This window comes from Canis lupus, chromosome 15 (assembly GCF_048164855.1).
Source record: "Canis lupus baileyi chromosome 15, mCanLup2.hap1, whole genome shotgun sequence".
Classification (NCBI taxonomy): domain Eukaryota; kingdom Metazoa; phylum Chordata; class Mammalia; order Carnivora; family Canidae; genus Canis; species Canis lupus.
The window spans coordinates 34,459,064-34,480,801 of NC_132852.1; the positions used below are offsets into that span (position 1 = coordinate 34,459,064).

A 21,738-nucleotide genomic window follows, 5' to 3' on the forward strand; every position below is an offset into this window, starting at 1 on the left:
TCCTTTATGATGACAGCACAAGAGGCTCAAGACACAATCCCAAGAACCAGAAAATCTAACCAAATTAACAGAAGATTTGGAGAAAAAGTCACCTTAGTAAAGTGCTGGGTCTCATGGGAACGCAGTTTGGACTGGCTGTTGGTGAAGCAGTAACAGCAGGTATGGTTGTAATGCTGTTTCTCAAAACCGAGGCTTCTGATACCATCAGTTAACTGTAAAACTTCACTGAAAGCTCCTTCCTCAAGCCTCCTCAAGCCCTTGAGCTCCTCCACACTTCAAGAAAAGGTGTTTTTCTTATTAGACAAAAATATGAAAAGGGGAGAGGGGAAGACCTGCAAGATATTTAGGGTGAAAATATTCCTTCATAAGCCACTAGCAAATTGGAATTGTCGCTGAAGGGAGAAATCCCAGTGTGGACAGCTTATACCTTTGAGAGCAGAAACTTAATTTTATCTATTCATTGGAGGCAACTCAAACTTAGGAAATAGCATGAGTTTTCAGATTATTTTATTTACAAGTAAACGGAGAATGTCTCCTGTGAACACTAATTTGAGACAAGAAAGGCAACATAAAGCAGGGTTGCCAGCTCCACAGTGATCAAAATGATGTGTCAAAAGATCCTTGCCTCTGTTGTTTTTTTTTTTTTTTTTAACAATGATTTTTGTCATTAAAAAGGGGGGGAAAGTGATTTCATGTTGTTCATGTGAAAGAACTCAAAAAGGACTTTTCAATACTCTACAGTCTCTAGTCAAATGAGTGAAGTGATCAGGATGTCACTTTCATTCAGTGACAGCCTTGTTCCCCAAAAGCAACAGCCTCTGAGCAAATGATTAATACTCGTCAAGGGTATCTGCCCGAGGAATGGAGAGACCCCGATCCTTCAGAGCTTGAACTTTCAGCTTCTCAGCTTCCAGCTTGGTCTGCTGTTCTACCCTTTGTTCTTCTAGGATTTCTTCAATAGACACTTGCTGGAGGGGTGTGTCACTCTCCTTTTCCAAGTCCTACAAAATAAGCAGGGTTGAAAAACTTCAACTGATAACCAAGAATAGAAAACATTACAGACCATTAGGCAAATGGATTCCTATGTCAGGCTTGGGTTATTTATCATAATTGTTACATGGCTGATATATCCTTTTCCTGGGGACAGAGAAGCTTCCTAGAGAAATGGATGGCCACACTACTACAAAATACACACTTATATGAATGTGGTGGTAGGGATCGCTATCAGTGTGTATCACAGAGCTTTAAGTTACCTGCAGTCCTACAATACTCAAAGACTGCTTTTCTTAAAAAAAATTACATATTCATATATATGCATGAAGAGCTGTCTCCCCAACCCAAAGGATCCAAAAGAGAAGTTACTGAGGGCCAGATGGCTTTAAGTAAGTTTTGTATTTTTACATGATCAAAGTCAGCTTAATTCCTGGGGGTTTTGGCTCACTAAGAAGGTAGAGAACGGTGATTCAAAGAAGCACCCCTCACCCAAAGAGAATAAACTGCCCCTCTGTTCCATTAACCAGGAGGCTTTAAATCATAAAGCAAGATTCTTTCCCCCTCTATGGCAACAAATCTACAGAAAACCTTAATAGACCGGTTAGGTCACTAAACTAGTTTCACTCCAATATATTTCTCCACTGTTTTAATTACAGTATTTTTGTTTTTAAAAAAGTCATTTTTTCTGTTATTTTAAAAACACACGTGTACTGTATGAAATTTAGAAAACGGACGAGCAGAAAAATTACCCATAATTCTAGTATGAAACAATATTTTGGTGAATAGCTTTCTAATTTTTCCATGTATATATTGACTTGAAACCCCACAAAGCAATTAATTGTAATTTTTTCACTTACTCTGGCATAAGACACTTAATTTTTTTTTAAAGTAGGCTCCACATCCGGCACAGAGCCCAGCATGGGGCTGATATCAAGACCTGAGCTGAGATCAAGAGTTGGATGTTCAACCAACTAAGCCACCCAGGTGCTCCTATGCTTAATATTTTTATGTTTGAACACCATACAAGTATTTGGTAACTAATCTTATGCTGCAGAACCTTGCTATAAAAGCATCTCACTATCCATAGATTCAACTTATTCTCCTTAAAATGAACATACAGGTATTATTCTGTGTTTCTGTAACATGGAAAGACTATATATATGGGATATTCTTATTTCTTATCTTTTTTCTATGATTTTCAATCTTAAAATTCTGGGAAGGCATCAACACACAAACCCTCAGGACACTCCACCCTACTGCTGCGTACTAACACCACATGTGTTGCCAAGGCCTCAGAACCCACAGGCAGTGACATCAGGTGGAAGATCTTCACCAGAGAGATTAGAATGAAAGCCACACAAATTATATAAGCAAGTCCTGCCTTGGCTCGAATGTTAGCTGCCCTGGGCAAAATGTATCTTATCAAGTATAACCAGCCCTAACAACCCATGTGTAGCAGCTGAAGGGAAGACAATGTTCTTGGCATGGTATACTGCCTCTTGGACTTCTCAGTAAGTTATTCATTGAGTTGTTCATGTGGTTATGATGATGCCAATTTCCAACAATCAGTTTTATTACTTAAGGCTGTGTGCATCATCATCCTTGAGGCAGAATCTAGGGACTTCCTAAACAACAGATGTTTACAGACTCTAAATGGTTTCTGGGTATGAGTTTCTCTTGGGTGGGTACTTAATTTCTTCACACTGACTATTGATTGGTTCCTACAGCTGTGTAACCATTCTGAACCACAAGGCTTATAGCCGTACCACTGTAAAATTCCGCAGCATCCAAACCATTACCATTCAAGAGTACTTTCTCCATAAAAGAACTCCCAGGAAACAACAAATCTTCACGAACAAATTCAAGTTCCCTCCCTTTCCTCACAGACATATACATCTACACAGGGGCACATTTGTGCCAATGCAACTGGCACACAAAGCATTTGTGGTGTCTACAACTAAAAAAAAACTGATGCAGAGTATGTGTAAATATTTTAACTTAAATCATTTTTTCCTGATAGCAAGTCATGTTTCCTCTTTAAAAATTAAATTGAGAAAAGTATAAACAAAAGAAAAAAAAAATCACGCATACTCCTACTGTCCAGAGATGGGTTAGCCCTTCTTTATATACTGGCAGAAGAGCACTTTACTTTGTAGTCCTTTACTACTGCCACTCCCCACACCTCACGGTGCTGTATTTCAATCTCTACATGTTACAACGAGATGACAATTCCTACAGCTGAAACATGCGAAAAATGATCTACTGAACCAAAATTATCAATCACAAAAACACTTTCAAAATTAGAAAAAAATATTTTCTACATTTCATAGCAGGACTTAACAATATTGCTATTAAGACTATTGATTAGTCATCTCTAGCTAACTGTTTCAACTTGAAGTCTCTGAGCCAACCTGACCCTGGCATAGATTATCTCCTTACTTTTCCAAACAGCTTATTGTTAAAAATCACTACAGACCAAACCACTTCACTTCAAAGAATTCCGTAAACCAGATATAAGATGTGGTTAGGTATTGAGAAACTACTGAAAATGTTAAATGCCAAAGTTTTTTAGTTTAATTTTCCTGGCAAACCCAATAATCAAAGCAAAACCAAAGGTTTTAAACTAGGGATTTTTCTTGTTTTTTTTTTTTTTTTGAGTAAATATTTTATGTAAAATATGATAATAAAATTTTATCTTCTTTTAAAAATGTCTGAGAACCACCGTATTGGACATCTGAAACTAATATAATACTGTATGCTGGGGCACCTGGGTGACTCATTTGGAGGAGCATGTACCTCTTGATCTTGGGGTTGTGAGTTCAAGCCCCATATTGGGTATAGAAATTACTTAAAAATAAAATCTTTATAAAAAAAAATAAAAAAACTACTGTATGTTAATTGGAATTAAAATAAAAACTTAAAAAGCCAAAAAACCCCACCAAGTCTGAGTACATCTATTAGCTATATTAGTTTTCTAATAGTTTTGTATGTATTTATATATGCCTACATATAGACATGTGCATATGTATGGTTATGTACATGTACATACACATACACACACACAGACCTACAGTAACAACATTTTAGAAGACTTAACTTTTCACCTGCCAACTGGTCTTCCTGGCATAGGTATAGAGGTATCCTCTTTGGTTGTGAGCTATGATCCAACGGAGGCTGAGCTCCATTCTCAGGAGTTAACAGAGAGGCTTTTCCTATAGGCCTCTTCTTTCTTTCCCCTTCCCCCCCTTAAAAGACAGGAACATCACAATGTATATGCAATGTCTTTCCCTCAAGCATTGCTCAGTAGCTCTAGGTCATGAAAATCTACTTGTAACCAATTGTTTAAAAGACTGCAAAATATTCCAATTGAGCATCTGCCTTTGGCCCAGGGCATGATTCCTGGCCGGCTCCCTACAGGGAGCCTGCTTCTCCCTCTGTCTCTGCCTCTGCCTCTCTCTCTGTCTCTCTCATGAGTAAATAAATAAAATCTTAAAAAAAAATTCCAATGCACATAAATCACACTTTATTAATTATTCACCTCTTGTTAGGTATTAAGTTTTTTAATTTTCTGCTGTTAGAGATAGCAGAAATAACATATTAATTAACATGTTTTTACAGTATGGCATTTTTATATCAGGTAAAATCAACAATACTTTGTTGCTAATGGGATCAAAATCTTTAAAATGCCAAGTGGCACTGAAACAAAGTTAATTATTCTCTCTAGTTTTCCTTTTACGTCTGTAGCTCTCCTGAACTAATGTGCTAGTTTCTGCTAGAAGCTGGATGCAATGTGGAAAATATACTTTTTCCTTCTTGAAAAGAAAAAGAAACCTAGCTAGCATAATTATGAAGACCCACAGCAGCTTAACAATTTTCACTTACTATTTCTCCTAGTAGGACCACATTTTCTCCTCTGACCACAAAAATCCCTCGAGGAATATCACCGTATTTTTTGCCCACATGAATACGCTCCACAGTCTGATGTAGCACTAAATTAGCTATAAGTGTATAGGGAAGAAATAAAGATATTTAGTTTAAATTATTGGGTAAAGGTCTGTTACTCCAATAATCAGTTATTTTGAGTAGAAAAGATTTTGCTAAACATGATCTCCAAACTTTCTAATTCCGGGAAAAGCTAAAATTTTGAATAGTCTTCTTCTGTTTCATTAAGACACACCACTTAGGAGACTCCTAAACAGATGGAAACTGAGAGAGTATTGGGTATTATGTTGCATTAACATGAATGATGGTGGGGACCAGTTACAAGAATTAAATTCCTTTACATCAGTGAGATTGTGACTATCGATGTGATTATAAGAAAATATAAATAGTCGGGATACTTGGAAGAATCTAAAGCCTAAACAACTGGAGAGGTCAAAATTCGTTTTTAGACAAAAAAACAAGTTTTCCTCTGTTGTGTAGGTTTGTGTATATGATGATTTACCAAAGATTTAACTTTGTTTCAGTACTTAGGATTCATTTAACCCAGTGCAGGTATCCATGGATTATGATACACAAAAACCTCTTTTCACTTTGTGAGATAACTGTACCTGGTAATGTGAGAATAAAGTCAGTATTTGCTACTTTTCCCCCAAGGTATTTTGATGAATTTGAAAAAAGATTCAGAACCCCAGTCTGTTGTTAATAATTATTATTATTTTTAAATTGATATTATTTGTCTCATTTGAAGAAAAGCAAATATCTCTATCTTCTGTAATTCCTCTAAGTGTTTCAATTATGTTGCTTTTCCTTATGCCCAAATCCATTAGGAAATGTCCAACGAATGTTGATATGAACTGAGAAGTTCCTTGAAACAGAAGCAAATATAGATCTCTTTAGAAAAATGCAAGATGCAAAACAAAGACTGAGACTCTTTTGGGTCTGCTGTATCTCTCAAGTGTAAAATCTTGAGCTTAAAGTTGGGACCCCCAAAAAGTTCAGGAAATGCTTTCTATACAATTTTCATTGGACAAGGGGGATTACCTTCAGTGCAGGAACTGCTCTGAAGAATAGTCGCACCCAAGCAATGTACAAATGAGCAGCTTTTTCAGTGGCCTGAGTTTATTTCTATCGTTTGGCTCCCTCTACTGGGGAAAATAAAAAACAGTCCAAAACATTGTAATCCTATGTTCTAGTGAAAACCAGTTTTAGAAATACAAGCTAAAAACAAAAACAAAAACAAAAAACAAAAAAGAAATACAAGCTTGTAAATACTAACTTTTGAATCACCTGATCGTAATTTAGAAAAAAAGGACATAATGACTCAAAAACAGTATTCCATTATGCCAGACACTTGAAAAAGTTGCAGGATTAATGTCAACATTTAGTAACACAAACATACAAAAGCAGCTCTTATTATTCAGAGTATAAGTCTATAACTAGTACATACCAAATTGATCAATGCTTCTTAAAAAACCTATAAGCGTCCTTCCATCTCGAAGCAGGACCAAGTGCTTTTCTAGGGAGAGGAAAAAAGATCTTTAAAAATGAGAACTGTTAGCTTCAGCGAGTTTACAGGATTAATAATAAAAAAAAAGTTAATAGTTTAAGCTCTACCACTTCTCCCAATGTATTTAAGGCAGAATTAATTGGGAAATTAGTGGAAGGACCAAGGGATCCTGGGGTTTAGATGACAAGATTCCTGGTGAAAAGGATCAGAGTCATGTGGCAGAGTGGGCAAAGGACTGGGTGAGTTGACTGGAAGCCAGCCTCCCAGGTCTAGATGTTAATGTTGGCAGTTAAATCCTCCCAGTGTCATGTCAGTTTCTATATCCAAGGATTGAGGAGGTCTAGATAACCTTTATGGTCTTAATACTAGAATTATTTTCCTCTCAACTTAGAAGAGCTTCTATATCACATTTTGGGATCAGGGAAGGTTTTGAATAAAAACAATGCCTCAGACAGGTAAAATGAGCATGAGCAAAAATTCAGTAATATTTTTTGAGAGCCAACCACTGGTCTGGGGCTTAGATATACCGTAGAGAAGACGACTCAAAGTCACCAACCTTATCAACATATATTCCTGGTAAAGGAAGACAAACAAGTAAAAAAAAAAAAAAAAAAAAAAGACCCACTGTGATTAATACAATGGAATAATACACAAGATAGCAGGATAGTATGATGAAGAGAGAGGGGAAGTAGCTACAGAAAAGAGAGTGGCTAGGGAAACTTCTAAGAGAGACTTTGAGCTGCACTGAGGAACGACAAGTTGCTAGAATGGCCAAATTCATTCATCGATCATCTTTAATGATGCAGTTAACTGCATCTTTTTTCTTTAATGATGTGCATAAAGTACTTTCTAGAAGCATAACAGAGAAATAAGACAGTGATTCTTCCCTGAAGGAATTTGTAGTCTTCTTTGGGTTATAATTAAGTTCCATAAGAAAGCAAATCTTAATTATATGAGATTGAGAGAAACTAGCTAGCTAGAGGAGGTATCTGAATTGAGCCTTGAAAGATCACTTTTGGCCTCTGCGATGAATGACAGGGAAAGAGAGAGAAAGGAGAATCTGCAATTTAGGAAGCAGGGGGGAAAAGGCCTGTATGTATCCATACGTTTGGCTAAAAATGTGGGATATAAAGGGAAGTCAAAGGATATAAAGTCTAAAAAGTACCAGAAGCAGGTTCAGTTTGGATTATACTTCACAAGAAAACATTGAAGTATGAACTGACAGAAAAGGGAAAGCAGAATGTGAGACATGAAGAAAAAACCTATACCAAGGCCAATGAGAAGGAAAAGGCAACAGAACTAAGACTGTGTAGTTCTGTTTTGTTTTGTTTTTTAAAGATTTTTCATTTATTTATTCATGAGAGAGAGAGGCAGAGACACAGGCAGAAGGAGAAGCAGGCTCCATGCAAGGAGCCCAATGTGGGACTCGATCCCAGGTCTCCAGGATCACATCCCGGGCTGAAGGCGGTGCTAAACCGCTGAGCCACCCGGGCTGCCCTGTTTTTGTTTTTTAAATATTTACGTATCTTTGAGAGAGAGTGCATGCATGTAAGTGCTCACAGAGGGAAGGAGCAGAGGAGGAGAGAGAATACTCGATCAGACTCCATACTGAATGCAGAGCCCAATGTGAGGCTTGATCCCAGGACACTGAGATCATGACCTGAATTGAAACCAAGAGTCTTGGTTTAACTGACTGAGCCACCCACACACCCCAAGACTGTTTAGTTTTAAGTGATGGGAATTTGTAAAGGTAGAGTATGATTGTATGTGGGGGTGCTGAAGAAATGAGTTAAGAAGATGCAGGAATTTTTAAAAAGATTTATTTATTTGAGAGACAGGGAGGGAGGGAGGAAGAGAGAGCACTCAAGTGCACGAATGTGGGAGGGAGGGGCAGAGGGAGAGAGAAACTCTAAGGAGACCCCAAAGCTCGGTGGGGCTCCACCTCTTGATCCTGAGATCACGACCTGAGTTGAAACCAAGTAAGATGCTTAACTGACTGTGACATCTAGGCGCCACAAGATGTAGGAATTTTGAGTCATGACAGAACAGATCATTTATCAAAAGTTGGCAGTAAAAGATTAAAGTGAAAGACTGTTATTAGTGATTCTAAAGTGCTAATCAGGGCATCTACATAGAAATGTCAACAGGGAGTTGGAAATATAAGGCTAGAACGTCAAAGAGGTCAGAATTAGAGGAATTTCTGATAGGTCTACAAAGAGGTGATACAATTATAAAAGTCCAGGAGCTCTCCTAGAATTTTAAAGAAAAAAGCATGGGGCACCTGGGTGGTTCAGTTGGTTGAGCAGCTGGCTCTTGAATTCAGCTCAGGTCATGATCTCAGGTTCCTGGGACTGAGTTTCATGCTCAGAGGGGAGTCTGCTTGGGCTTCTCTCTCCCTCTTCCCACCCCCTAAAATAAGTAAACAAATCTTAAAAAACAAAACAAACAAACAAAAAAACAAAAAAAGAGGCAGACCAAAGATAGAACCTAAGGGGCCACCTATTTTAGGGAACAGTTAAGAGTTGGAGGAGTGAGAAAATTAGCAAGTACCAGTGCTGGAGAAAACAAACAAACAAACAAACAAACAAAAAGAATTAAGAACCCAGTGGTATTAGTATCACAATATTACAGAGGAGAGGGAAGAACCCAGAAGAATGCATCAGATTTTGGCCTTTTAAGAATGCAGCTTCAGTGTGATGATAACAAAAATCAGATTGCAGGTATAATGGAGGTGGTCTACTGCAGGTGGTCAGGAAGTAGAATCAAAATGGAGAGGATTCAAAATGTTAAGGGGTAGGGGGATCCCTGGGTGGCTCAGCGGTTTAGCACCTGCCTTAGGCCCAGGGTGTGATCGTGGGGTCCCGGGATCGAGTCCCATGTAAGGCTCCCTGCATGGAGCCTGCTTCTCCGTCTGCCTGTGTCTCTCATGAATAAATTAAAAAAATTTTAAATAAAATGTTTAAAAAAATGTTAAGGGGTAAAGATATGAAAAAGGGATGGGAGTTTGATGAGGAGACATAAGTGGAAAAAAAAAAGTATGAGATGGACAGACAAGAATAAGAATATACATGAATGGAAGGATCCAGGGAGAGAGAGAAGATACGAGAGAAAAAGGGCATTAATGGAAGAAATAGGGGAAGAAAGAATAATAAAAGACCACAGACTGAAAAGGAATACCTCCTACTCAGATGAGAGGATGGGTGCATATGCAGAAAGACTGAGGAGAAAGGAGGAAATTGTGTGTCGTTGGGGGGACAGCGAAGGGTACATAAGGAATGGTTTCAAACTTTTCAGTAAAGGAGGGGGCTTGGAGTCTACAAAGAAGGCGTTAGAGGGTTTGAGAACAAAAATTATTTTTAGTAGAACAGCAGGATTTATTAGGGGCTTCATATAATTCAGATACATAAAATGAGAGGTGGGCAGCCCCGGTGGCACAGCGGTTTAGGGCCGCCTGCAGCCCAGGGCGTAATCCTGGAGACCCTGGATCAAGTCCCACGTCAGGCTCTCTGCATGGAGCCTGCTTCTCCTTCTGCCTGTGTCTCTGCCTCTCATTCTCTCTCTGTGTTTCTATGAATAAATAAATAAAATCTTTAAAAAAATAAATAAAATAAAATAAAATAAAATAATAAAATAAAATAAAATGAGAGGTGGGGGCAAAAGGGCATCCACAGACAACTAAAATTGAATTTTTCATTACATATTACAGGTGGATTTGTGCAATTGTTATTTATATACAAATACAGTCCAATTCACACTACATTTTCTTTCAATAGCAAAATCACTAATTTGGATTTATTTACTGATTTGTTTTTAAAGATTTTATTTATTTATTTAACTGAGAAAGAGAGCACAAGCAGGGGGGAACAGCAGGCAGAGGGAGAGGAGCAGCAGGCTCCGCTGAGCAGAGAGCCCCATGTGGGGCTGGATCCCAGAACTCTGGGATCATGACCTGAGCCAAAGGCAAACACCTAACGGATTGAGCCATCCAGGCGCCCCACTAATTTGGACTTAAAGAATGATTTCAGACAACGAAGAGAGTATGATCACAGACTCACATTTTATTATTTTTTTAAAAATTGTATTTTGAAGTACTCTCTAAGTAACCCAAAGTGGGGCTGACCTCACAACTCTGAGACCAAGAGTCACCTGCTCTACTGACAGAGGCAGGCAGGCGCCCCAGGGACTCACTTCTTAAATTTGCATACATAATAACCGTGATTGTTGTAACTTGTTTGGAACTGTGTAAACCACTTTTGCAGCAATTATAAGTTAATGAGACAGACCACAGGATTTTAAAGGATTAGAAAATGTTGCTTGAGGAGTAATTCACAGAAGAGAGCTTAGAAAGGGACAGAGAGGAGTCTTTCTTTTGCGCAGGACCGAACTCTTCTTTAGAACAACGATGGGGAGAAAAGGGAGGTCTTTTTAGTACAAGTAAGAGAAAACCGTCGAACAGAAAAATAAGTTTGAAGTGATTCAGCCTTTCCAGAAAAGTCAATACCTTTGTCTGAAAGTGCTGAAGAACCTGACGGTAAAAGGATATTGCAAATGGCTACACAGCATAAAACCTGCGTTTACTGCCAATTAAGTCCAACCGCTGCTATCTTTTAAAACGTTCGTTTCTTAACGAATCCTTTCTCTACTCTCATTCGTCTACCAGTAACAAGCTGGTACTTCGATATATATTGCAGGTGGGAAAGAGTGGACGTGGGGAGGGGCAACTCTGGCGTCTGGGTCTTGGCAGCCGCGTCCCTCCAAAGCAGGAGTGAATTCTACAGCTTGTGGCTTATCGGCCCACGGGCTGGTGGAGGCTGCGAGACGCAGGAGAGAGGCAGGCGGCTAGGAGGTGGACAAATGGAGTGCCTGAGGCTCTTCACTCACGTGGAGCATGTCAACGCCGAACAGCCAGAAGCGTGCTAAAAACACTCCCCCCGCCCCAGACTCCTTCTAGGAGCTCCCCCTGAAGAGGTGTCCGCCCGGGAGGAAGGATCTCACCCGACTTCACGCAGAGGGGATGAGCTACTCACTGTCGATGTCCTCTATGAGGCTGGCGGTACCGGGCATATAGTTCATTTTGAGCTGAGATAAGGCTGCAGAGTATAGCGGCGGCGGGCCAGTGCGTCCAACACCTCCTTCTTTCTGACCGCAGTCGCCGCCTCGGCGGGACCGGGACAGGAACCCGGACCAGGAGCAGCACGTCCGCCCCGGCTTTCAGAAGCCGGGGCCTGCCGGAAACGCCTCCATATTATTCCCACCCACTTCCGGTATCACGTGCCCGTCCTCCGGAAGAGGCGGGACTGGCGCGGTCCCGGGACACCCATTCCCCGCCCCCGGTAAAAGGGGAAGAGGAAGCTAGATTGACTAGATGGTAAGGAAAACGTAGTCTCCCTTTTAAGAAACGCAGGGCTGCAGCTCGTCCTCCAGCTTCTCAGACAGCCGCCCCCCGCCTCCCCCGAGGCACGGACCTCCGTCCCACGACTCTCGGGACTCGCCGCCGAAGGGGCGGGCCCGAGCCAGGATTGGCTGCTGTCGGCCGACCCCTCTCCCTGCTCTCCAGTTCCTCTCGTCGGCGGGCGCTTGCGCCATGGGCTGGCCGTGGGGGGCGGGAAGCGCTGCGGGGCATTAGAGCCCATGTCGGCCTTGAGGCGCTCGGGCTACGGCCCCAGCGACGGTCCTTCGTATGGCCGCTACTACGGGCCGGGCGGGGGAGACGTGCCCATGCACCCGCCTCCGCCCTCGTATCCTCCTCGCCCTGAACCTCCCCAGCCTCCCATTTCCTGGCGGGTGCGCGGGGGCGGCCCTGCTGAGACCACCTGGCCGGGAGAAGGCGGAGGAGGGGATGGCTACTACGCCTCTGCAGGCGCCTGGTCAGAGAGCGGTCGAGCTGGAGGAAGCCACCAGGTAAGCTTCGGGCCATCTGTCCCAGGGGGGTTCGATAAGGGGAGTCTTTGGAGGGTGAGGGCCGCCGGGGTTGATAAGCCTCTGGAGTTCGTAATGGATTGGGTTTCATGTTTATTTTGCTTATGGGGGGTGCGTTGGAGAGACAGACGGGGTTTGTGGCTGGAGGGATATGCTTGTGTTCTCTGCGTCTCCTTCTTCGACCATAATAAATGTGTCTGCTACCATTAAAAAAAAAAGAAGAAGAAGAAGAAAGATCCTCCGCTGACTTGATAAGCCGAGTAGCAAGGTGCGGAATCTCTCGCCTTGGGTTGACGTTGGGCTGGAAAGCTTTTGGAGCTCTAACAATTTATCCTGCGTGGCTCATATGGCCGGCTCTTCCCGAGAAGGGAGGTGGCTGCAGCCCCCGCTGCCACTCAGCAACCCCTCCCGACGGGAAAGAACCCTGCATGCAGGAGGAGGAGGGATCGGGCATTTAGCCCTTTGCCCCTAACGCTTTGTCCGGGGTTAACTCACCAGTAATCAATGTTGGAAAGCACCTTTACTTGGATTGTTAAGTTACGTTGCGGTTGCGACGTAAATGCCATTACAACCTCTCTCTTTTATGATTTAATAGTTGGCCCCTGAGAGGTTAACTCACTTGGGCAGTAGAGGTCTCCCTGGGTTTTTGAAGGTTCACTTTATTGCCACTTGGTTTTTTAGGAAGGACCTACATTAGTGCCTGTTTTTACTAACTGCAAGGAATCCGGAGAGGAGTTTGGCTTTTAGGAAAGAAGCTGAAAAGTGAGAATAGCTTCAGTGTTTGTTTTGCAGCAAGCAGTAGTAGAGGCAGTGCGCAACTGGGCAGTAAGAGTGGCACCGCCAATCTCCTTCCCTGGGAACTACACTCAGCTTCTCAGCATCACACTGCCATTACTCTGAACTGTGTCTATGAGCCTCTGGGCTTTATCTCCATTTATTTTGTGCGTTTGTTGGCAAGATATGTCCTAAGGTATCAGAAAAGCCTAAGAAAGGTTATTTGAGGAGCCTGGGAATGCTGAAACATTTTTCATAAAAATTAATGGTAATTGCTTCCCCCCCCCCCCCTTTATGCCATTTTGGCTTTACAGAAGATTTCATAGGAATGTTCTATTTTCAGATAGCAGGGGAAACCTCTACAGTCGGACTTATAACATTTTACTCCTTGTGTTCCTGTGGGAAATATACTTCTCTTTTGTTAATTAAGTATTTTTAGCAGTGAATTATTATGTGGTTGAGGGGAGCACACCTCTCTTTCCATTCAGTAATTAGAACATCTTCATGGGTTGAAAATGTAGTAGTGAAATGCCCATATATTGCTGGTAGGGATATAAAATGGTTCATTGCTTTGGAAAGTAGCTTGGCAGTTCCTCAGAACGTTAAGCATAGAGTTAGTATATTACTCAGCAAGTTTGCTTTTAGATATGTACCCAGGAGAACTGAAAACATGTCTACATAAAGACTTGCATGTTTTTAAGAACATCAAGCATGCTCATGGCAACATTATTCAGAATAGCCAAAAAGTGGAAATAACCCAAATGGCCATCAGCTGATGAATAGATAAAATATGATAAATTTCATTTGAGAGGAAATTATTTAGCCATAGAAAGGAAATAAGTACTGATACATTCTACGACATGGATGAACCTTGTAAACATCAGGCTACATGAAGACCATGTACTGTATGAGTTCATTTATATGAAATGTCCAGAATAGGCAAATCTATAGGGACAGGAAGATTAGTAGTTGCCAGGGGTTGAGGAACTGGGGACTTTGAGGTGATGGTAAAGGATACTGGGTTTGTTTTGAGGTGATGATAATATTCTGGAATTAGATAGTGATGATGATTGTACGAGTTTTAATATACTAAAATTGAATTGTGTACTTTAAAGGGGTGGGTTTCAGGGCACCGGGGTGTCCGACTCTTGATTTGGCTCAGGTCATGATCTCAGGGTCCTGGGGTCCAGCTGCATCAGACTCTGTGCTTAGTGTGGAGTCTTCCTGTCCCCCTTCCTCTGCTCCCCCCACCCTTTCAAATAAATTAATAAAAATCTCTTTTTAAAAAAGGGTGGGTTTATGCTATCATAGTCATATCTTTAAAAAATTATGTGAGAAACATGTAGTGAGAGATTAATTGTGGAGAAGGGTTATATTTGTGTGTGTGTGTGTGTGTAAAAATCTGGAATAAGTAGGCTGAGGAAACCCACGGTAGATTAGAGTGATAAAATGTTTGGCCTATAAGGAGACAAACTAGACCACAGAGGAGAAGACCAATAAACCGATGACTTATACTTGGACTTGCAGTATTCTTAAATCAAGGACAGTATTCTTAAAACTTTTAAAACCTTGTTACTCAAAAAGTGTGGTCTATGGACCAGAAACTTCATTGTCTCCTGGAAGTTGTTTGAAATGCAGGATCTCGTCTGCTCCAGACTTAATGCTGCAGTTTAGTAAGATTCCCCAGGGATTCGTATGCCTATTCATGTTTGAGAAGCACTGCTCTGTGGTATTGAATGTACTGAGCTGATGTTGCACTGAACCACTACAAAGACTTGACTCTATATTTACATGTTTAAATGTGGCAGGGGAAGAAAATGGAAATCTAACCGTGCCTGTTTTCTTTCCTTTCCTTGGTAGCTATATTTAGAGCACAGTAGTTTGGTCCCTGAATTAGCAGCATCGGCATCACTTAGGAGCCTGTTGGAAAGGGTGTATCTCAGGCCCTGCCCCTAACTACCCTCCAGAATCAGATTTTAACAGGATCTTTAGGTGATCTACATGTTACTCTAGAATGAATTATCAGAGAGTACTGATCTGGAATCCAGAAGCTGCGGTCTCTCAACCTAATCTCAGAAGTGATAGCCCATCACTTCTGCTGTATGCTATTGACCATAGAGACCAATTCCAGTATAATATGGAGCCATCTCCACAAAGGTGCAAATACCTGCAGGCAGGGATCATTGGGAGCCATCTTGGAGGGTGATTACAATGGGAAAGACTGGGGAAACAGCTTAGTTATGCTCTTAGAGTAGTTCAGAAGAGAGGTAAAAAAAAGAAAAAAGCAAGCATTGGAACAATATGAATGTACACAGGTTTTTTTCGACATCTTATTACAAAACTTTTCAAACATACAGAATAGTTGAAAGAACTACACAGTAAATACCTATAGAGCCACTACTTAGACTCTGTAATTAGCATTTATTATATTTGTTTCATCACATCTTTTTTTTTTTTTTTTTTTTTATTTATGATAGTCACAGAGAGAGAGAGATGGGCAGAGACACAGGCAGAGGGAGAAGCAGGCTCCATGCAGGGAGCCCGACATGGGATTCGATCCTGGGTCTCCAGGATCGCGCCCTGGGCCAAAGGCAGGCGCCAAACCGCTGCGCCACCCAGGGATCCCTGTTTCATCACATCTATCTTACTTTTTTAAGTAAATTTTTTCAGTAATCTGTACACCCAATATGGGGCTCAAACTCAGAACCCCAAGATCAAGAGTCACATGCTCCTCTGACTAAACCAGCCAGGTGCCTCTATCCTACTTTTTGAATGCATTTCCAAACAAGTTGCATAGGTTTGAAAGCCATTTTAGGGATGCCTGGGTGACTTAGCAGTTGAGCATCTGCCTTTGGCTCAGGGTGTGATCCCAGGGTCTCCAGATCAAGTCCCGCATTGGGCTCCCTGCATGGAGCCTGGTTCTCCCTTTGCCTGTGTCTCTGCCTCTCTCTCTGTCTCTCTCATGAATAAATGAATAAAAATCCTAAAAAAAAAAAAAAAAAAAAAAAGACATTTTTAAAGGTATATATCAATTAAAAGTGAGGGAAGCCAGAGGAACAGAAAGTGATTCTGAGGTTTTAGTATTTCCTAGGAATAAATGTTTCATAGTACTAAAAAAAAAAAAAACAGGAAGAGGAACAGGTTTTTATGGGAAGATATAGTTTAGTTTAGTACCAGAAGAACTAATGATTGGTTAATAGAGGAGCTTAAAAAAAAAAAAAAAGGCTTAGCAAGGGTTTATGTACTGCATTTATTTCATTTCTGTTGCAAGCCAGTTATTCACTGTGGTTACTGTGTGCTAAGATCTGGTTGGATTGTATGTGATTGATTAGAGAGAAGTTTGTGATTTTTCTATTTTTATTTTTGTTTTTTGATGCCAAATTTTAGAGTCTGTGGCATCTAGGAGTTGTCAGTAGGAACAAAACAATAGATGTGGGGTCAGGTGGGTGATGGGGATGGAGATAGTGATTTGAGCGTCATCAAATATAAACATATTTGAATTACCAAACTGGGTAATGGTAGATCTTTGAGAGTCTAGAATAGATGACAAAGAACGGATGCTTGGAAGGAAATCAGGAAAGTCATGTAATGCAAACCAAGCAAGGACACAATTATTTTGCATGTAAGTGATAGGAGAACTGAAAAGATGCTATTGGATTGGCAATTAAAAGGGTTTTGTTGATTTTAGTGGTGGGAGTTTAAAATAGTGGGAGGTTTGGATGCCACGACAACTGGTATAAACCATACTTCCAGAAGTCAGTAAATGGAAAAGTGGATAGTTGACTGTGAACCAGGACTGAGAGAAGAATTTTTAGGATTAAGTAGTTTGAATATGTTTGTAAGTAGAGGAGAGTAAGAAGGAAGATGGGCACAAAACAATGGAATATGGCTTGTGGAGAGAGGGATGTGAAGACATGAAGAAGAGCTGGAAAACCTCTTCCAAGCTAGAGCGGGGGATATATCACTTTGGAGGTAGAGGGGAGGGACATCAAAGGAGTTTGTAGCTCTTGGTATCCTTGGTGGAGTAGGAGGCTAGGTCATCACAGAAGAGAGGAAGTGGAATGGGATAAGCTGAGAACTTGGTATGATAAATATTTGAAACAGGTGCTGGGAGAAAGTGGGAAATTTATTTTTTTAAGATTTTATTTATTTATTAGAGAGAGCACAAGCAGGGGGAGCTGCAGACAGAGGGAGAGGGAGAAGTAGCCTCTCTGAGGAGCAGGGAGCTTGATATGGGACTGGATCCTAGGACCCTGGGATCATGACCCAAGTCATGAAAGCAGGTACTTAACCAACAGAGCCACCCAGGTGCCACAGGAAAGTGGGGAAATTATAAAGAACCATGGAAAAGATCCAAATGAGATTGAAAATCAAAATTTGGGATAATGGTGAACATAGGTACATAAAATGCTTTTGTAGTGATTTAGGCATGTATAGCCAAAAATAATTTTTAATGTATATTTTGAATAATTTTTGTCTAATTCTTATAAGCAAGATAAACAAATTTGTAAATGGAACTTAGTAGCAGCACTAGTCAGATTCTTCTGTTATTTTCTTTTTAAGTATTTTTTTAATATATATATTTTTAAATTTTTATTTATTTATGATAGTCACACAGAGAGAGAGAGGCAGAGACACAGGCAGAGGGAGAAGCAGGCTCCATGCATCGGGAGCCCGACGTGGGACTCGATCCCGGGTCTCCGGGATCGCGCTCTGGGCCAAAGGCAGGCGCCAAACCGCTGCGCCACCCAGGGATCCCAGATTCTTCTGTTAGATTTGTTTGGGGTGGGGTTAATTTTGGAGGCATGTTGGTAAGTCACTTTGTAAATTTAATCATGCATGTACTACAAAACTAATTCTAGGATAAATATGAAAGGAGTTGACTTCAGCCTTCATCTGAGATTTAGCTATTTCTTCTCAAAAGACAGGTAAATGAACTTATTATCTTCTTGCATAATTTTTTTAAAAGATTTTATTTATTTGAGACAGGGAGTGAGCGAGAGAAAAGAGAGCAAAGGAGCAGGGGCAGAAGAAGAGGGAGAAGCAAACTCCCCTGCTGAGCAAGGAGCTAGATGAGGGGCTCAATCCCAGGACCCTGGAATCATGACCTGAGCTGAAGGCAAATGCTTAACTGACTGAGCCACCCAGGTGCCCCTCTTCTTGCATAATTTTGATCAAACTTCCAGTTCCACAAGAACTTTAAGTCACATTAATTACTACCTGTTGTGAAAACGTTTTCTCATCTTTGTCTAGTTTACATCACCATCAGACAACAGATAAAAGTTTGGAAAGAGTTAAGCACATGATAACATTGGCTAGTGGTTTTATAAAACAGAGATCAGCTTCAGCCAGCTTCCTGTGAAATCAAATGCTATTTCATAGAATTATGTCATGTTAGGAGGGCCTTGAGCTGCAGACTTTCATTGTTACTGGGGATATTTTTAGATTTGCTCCATTTTGTCCAAAGGGGAGGAAAAAAAGAAGCAAAGACAATCTTTTTATTAAGACTTAATAAAATTAGTAATTCTTACCACTTCATTGAAGACATTCTCCCATCCAAAAGCTAGCCAGGCCTGACCCAGCTTAGCTTCCGAGATCAGACGAGATCAGGCATGTTCAGGGTGGTGTGGCCAGGGACAGCAATCTATTTTTCATTTTAAACATTAGGATACATTTACATTCTGTAAATTGTACCTATAGTTCTGTGAGTTTTGATAAATGCAGTCATGTAAGCACTGCCATGATCATATAGGTAGTGACCTGTCTTTATTTATTTTTAACATTTTTTTTAAAGATTTTATTTATTCATAGAGATGCAGATTGAGAGAGAGTAGCAGAGACACAGGCAGAGGGAGAAGCAGGCTCCGTGCAGAGAGCCTGATGTGGGACTCAATCCAGGGTCTCCAGGATCACGCCCTGGGCTGCAGGCGGTGCTAAACCGCTGCGCCACCAGGGCTGCCTGTGACCTGTCTTTTAAAAAAAAAAAAAAAGATTCCTAGGATAAGATGGAAGATTTAATTTTAATTCATTCATAAACCCTATTAAAATTACAGAAAATTAACTTTCTCCTTTGTTAGGTATCATCTCATTTGTATTGTGTGTATATATATATGTATACATGAATAAAATATATTCTGTATTTTGAATGTGTTTCAGTCAGTTACAGTCATTATTTTTATTGCTTAAATGATTTCATATCATGCGAATGGGAGTCCCTTCTTGGCTTCTGAGTCCTTTTGACATGGCTCATTGATTTTTGACAGCTTCCTTGATTTCTGGTACAAGATGTGCTAGACTTATTTTGTGTATATTCTGTCCAGACATATAATCAACTATTCTTTTAAGAAACCTTGATTTTTGTTTTTGTTTTTTTTTAAATGGAGGATTATATTTAGAAGCATATATGTCAGGATCCAGGCAGGAAAACAGAACCTACACTAGTTCTCTTAAAAGAGAGAATTTAGGGGCACCTGGGGGGCTCAGTTGATTAAGTGTTTGTTTGACTCTTGATTTCAGTCCAGGTCATGATCTCAGGGTCCTATGATTGAGCCCTGCATCAGGCTCTGTGCTCAGCAGGGAGTCTGCTTCTCTCTCTCTTGCTCTTGCTCTCAAATAAATAAATTTTTAAAAAGTGAATAAAATAATTTGTTTTAGGAAATTAGTGAAGTGGGTATTGGAGATCTAAAAGGCAAAAGGAAAGTGGAGGTAACATGGAAGATGGTAACTGTTGGAAACAGCTACAGTTCCTAGGGCTGGGGAATAAAGAGAAGAGGTTGGGTTATTATAACCTGCAAATTTAGAAGAATGGCCTGGTGGACTTGGAACCCAGGAGAAGACACTGCCTCGCTGGTGTTGATCTCTCCAAGGGAGCTCTGAAAAACTAGAAGAATCTGGAGATTGCTACTAACTGTCCCTCCAGGGTTAAGGATGTAGCTAAGGCTGACAATGACAGAAACAACAAAAAAGCATACTGGAAGGAGCATGTAAGTCCCTTCTCTCCTCTACCTAGTGCCTCCTATTGACAGAACCAAATAGTAAGCAGCAAAAGAGAAATGTTTGGACTCCTAATCCTCTGCATCATGGAGCCAATTATAAAAGCCTGTGTTTGGAGTTGTGGGACCATAGCTTCATAACTGCTACAGAAATTAAATTTGGATGCGAGGTATATCAATTGCGATTATATTATCCCTATTTTTAGACCCTTTCCGTGGACAGTTAATGAAATAGGTTTTTTTAATTTTTAAATTTTTTAAAAGATTTTTTTTTTTAAAGATTTTATTTATTCACGAGAAGCAGAGAGAGAGAGAGAGAGGGGCAGAGACACAGGCAGAGAAACAGGCTCCATGCAGGGAGCCCGATGTGGGACTCGATTCCGGGTCTCCAGGATCATGACCTGGGCTGAAGGTGGCGCTAAATTGCTGAGCCACCCGAGCTGCCCCCAAAAGATTTTATTTTTAAGTAATGTCTATAGCCAACGTGGGGCTTGAACTCAAAGATCAAGAGTCACATGCTCTACCAAGTGAGCTAGCCAGGTCCCCTGGAATTAGGTTTTTTTTTTTTTTTTAAGATAGAAAAGTAAATGAGTTCATATTTATATTAATTCAAACTTAACATTATTTTTGCTTCTTTGTCTTTATTATTTTTCCCTTGTATTAAGTTTTTTTGGTTACTAACAATGTTAGGATAATTACAAATATTTGAACAACCCTACAATAATATATAAGATGAACCCCAAATAATGCCTGATTCTAGTTCTGACATAACAGTGTGAGGAGCTCTGTGGACCCTCTCCCCCAGTGAAACTGTTGCAAGTTATTTAAAAAAAAAAAAAAAAAAAAAAAACAGTTAAATTCTCTGTAAATGGTCTTAGGATATAGAGCAAATGAATAAGCATTTATTCTGGAAAATTCGCTCAAACTCAGGGAGAACAGTGAGAATCTGTGCTGTTTGATCCAGGACCTGCTCCATTTCTCCCCTCTCTCAGAGCAGTGAGACAAACTCTATTCCAGACTAGTACAGCCAAGAAAACAGGGCTCCCTCTTCCTCTAGCTCCTAGTCAGAGGATTATCCTGGGAGGGGCAGCACATCAACATTTCTTATCCTGCCCCCAGCTATTGTTGTTGAGGCCAAGTTTCCGGCAAGTGTGGTTAAGTAATCTGGTTCCCTCCTCTGCCAGTCCCTACTTGAGGATGGAAGCTTTACTTTGGGTAAGGCACTGCAGAGAATACTAGGGCTCTGATCACCCTTACCCTGGCTTGTAAGGCTTGTAAGGCAAGCTGAGAATCCCTGAGGCTACTGCCCTTTCCTCCACAGGTGCTCAGCTCTTTAAAGCAGTGTGTCCCAGAGAAGCACACTATTGTCCCCAACCCAGCTGCAGAATATGGCTCAGATATTTTATCTGGAGGCAGAAGCAGGCTATAAAACAGGTAGCTCCGAATCTTTTTCCCAAAGGAACTGACTTTATTTGCAACAGAGTGTGGTGTGGAGAAGCTGAAGCTTAAAGATGTTCTTGAAAACTGTGGAGGTTGTTGTGAAAGGCAACTGAGGAGATTGGCAGATTCATTGGGCATATAGTCTAAACTGTAGACCACCTACTTTGCTAG

The 21,738-nt window shown here is 40.8% G+C and overlaps 2 protein-coding genes across 5 annotated transcripts in view; one reads left to right on the plus strand and one right to left on the minus strand.

Annotated features, from left to right (window-relative positions):
* Positions 1-490: 490 nt before the first annotated feature.
* On the minus strand, positions 491-11,941 carry LSM1 (LSM1 homolog, mRNA degradation associated). Its single transcript, XM_072776458.1, has 4 exons — positions 11,470-11,941; positions 6,383-6,451; positions 4,876-4,991; positions 491-1,001 (listed from the first exon to the last, which is right to left on the minus strand). Exons 1-4 carry the CDS (start codon positions 11,513-11,515, stop codon positions 831-833), a joined length of 402 nt encoding a protein of 133 aa, XP_072632559.1. The 5' UTR covers positions 11,516-11,941; the 3' UTR covers positions 491-830.
* Positions 10,700-21,738, plus strand: part of BAG4 (BAG cochaperone 4) — a 43,048-nt gene continuing 32,009 nt past the window's right edge. For 3 of the 4 annotated variants that reach the window (XM_072776453.1, XM_072776455.1, XM_072776454.1), the window contains exon 1: positions 10,700-12,343. In XM_072776453.1, coding sequence (XP_072632554.1) covers positions 12,074-12,343 — 270 coding nt within the window. In that variant the 5' untranslated portion in view covers positions 10,700-12,073. The remainder of the gene's footprint in view (positions 12,344-21,738) is intronic. The other variant, XM_072776457.1, reaches the window with a different exon arrangement.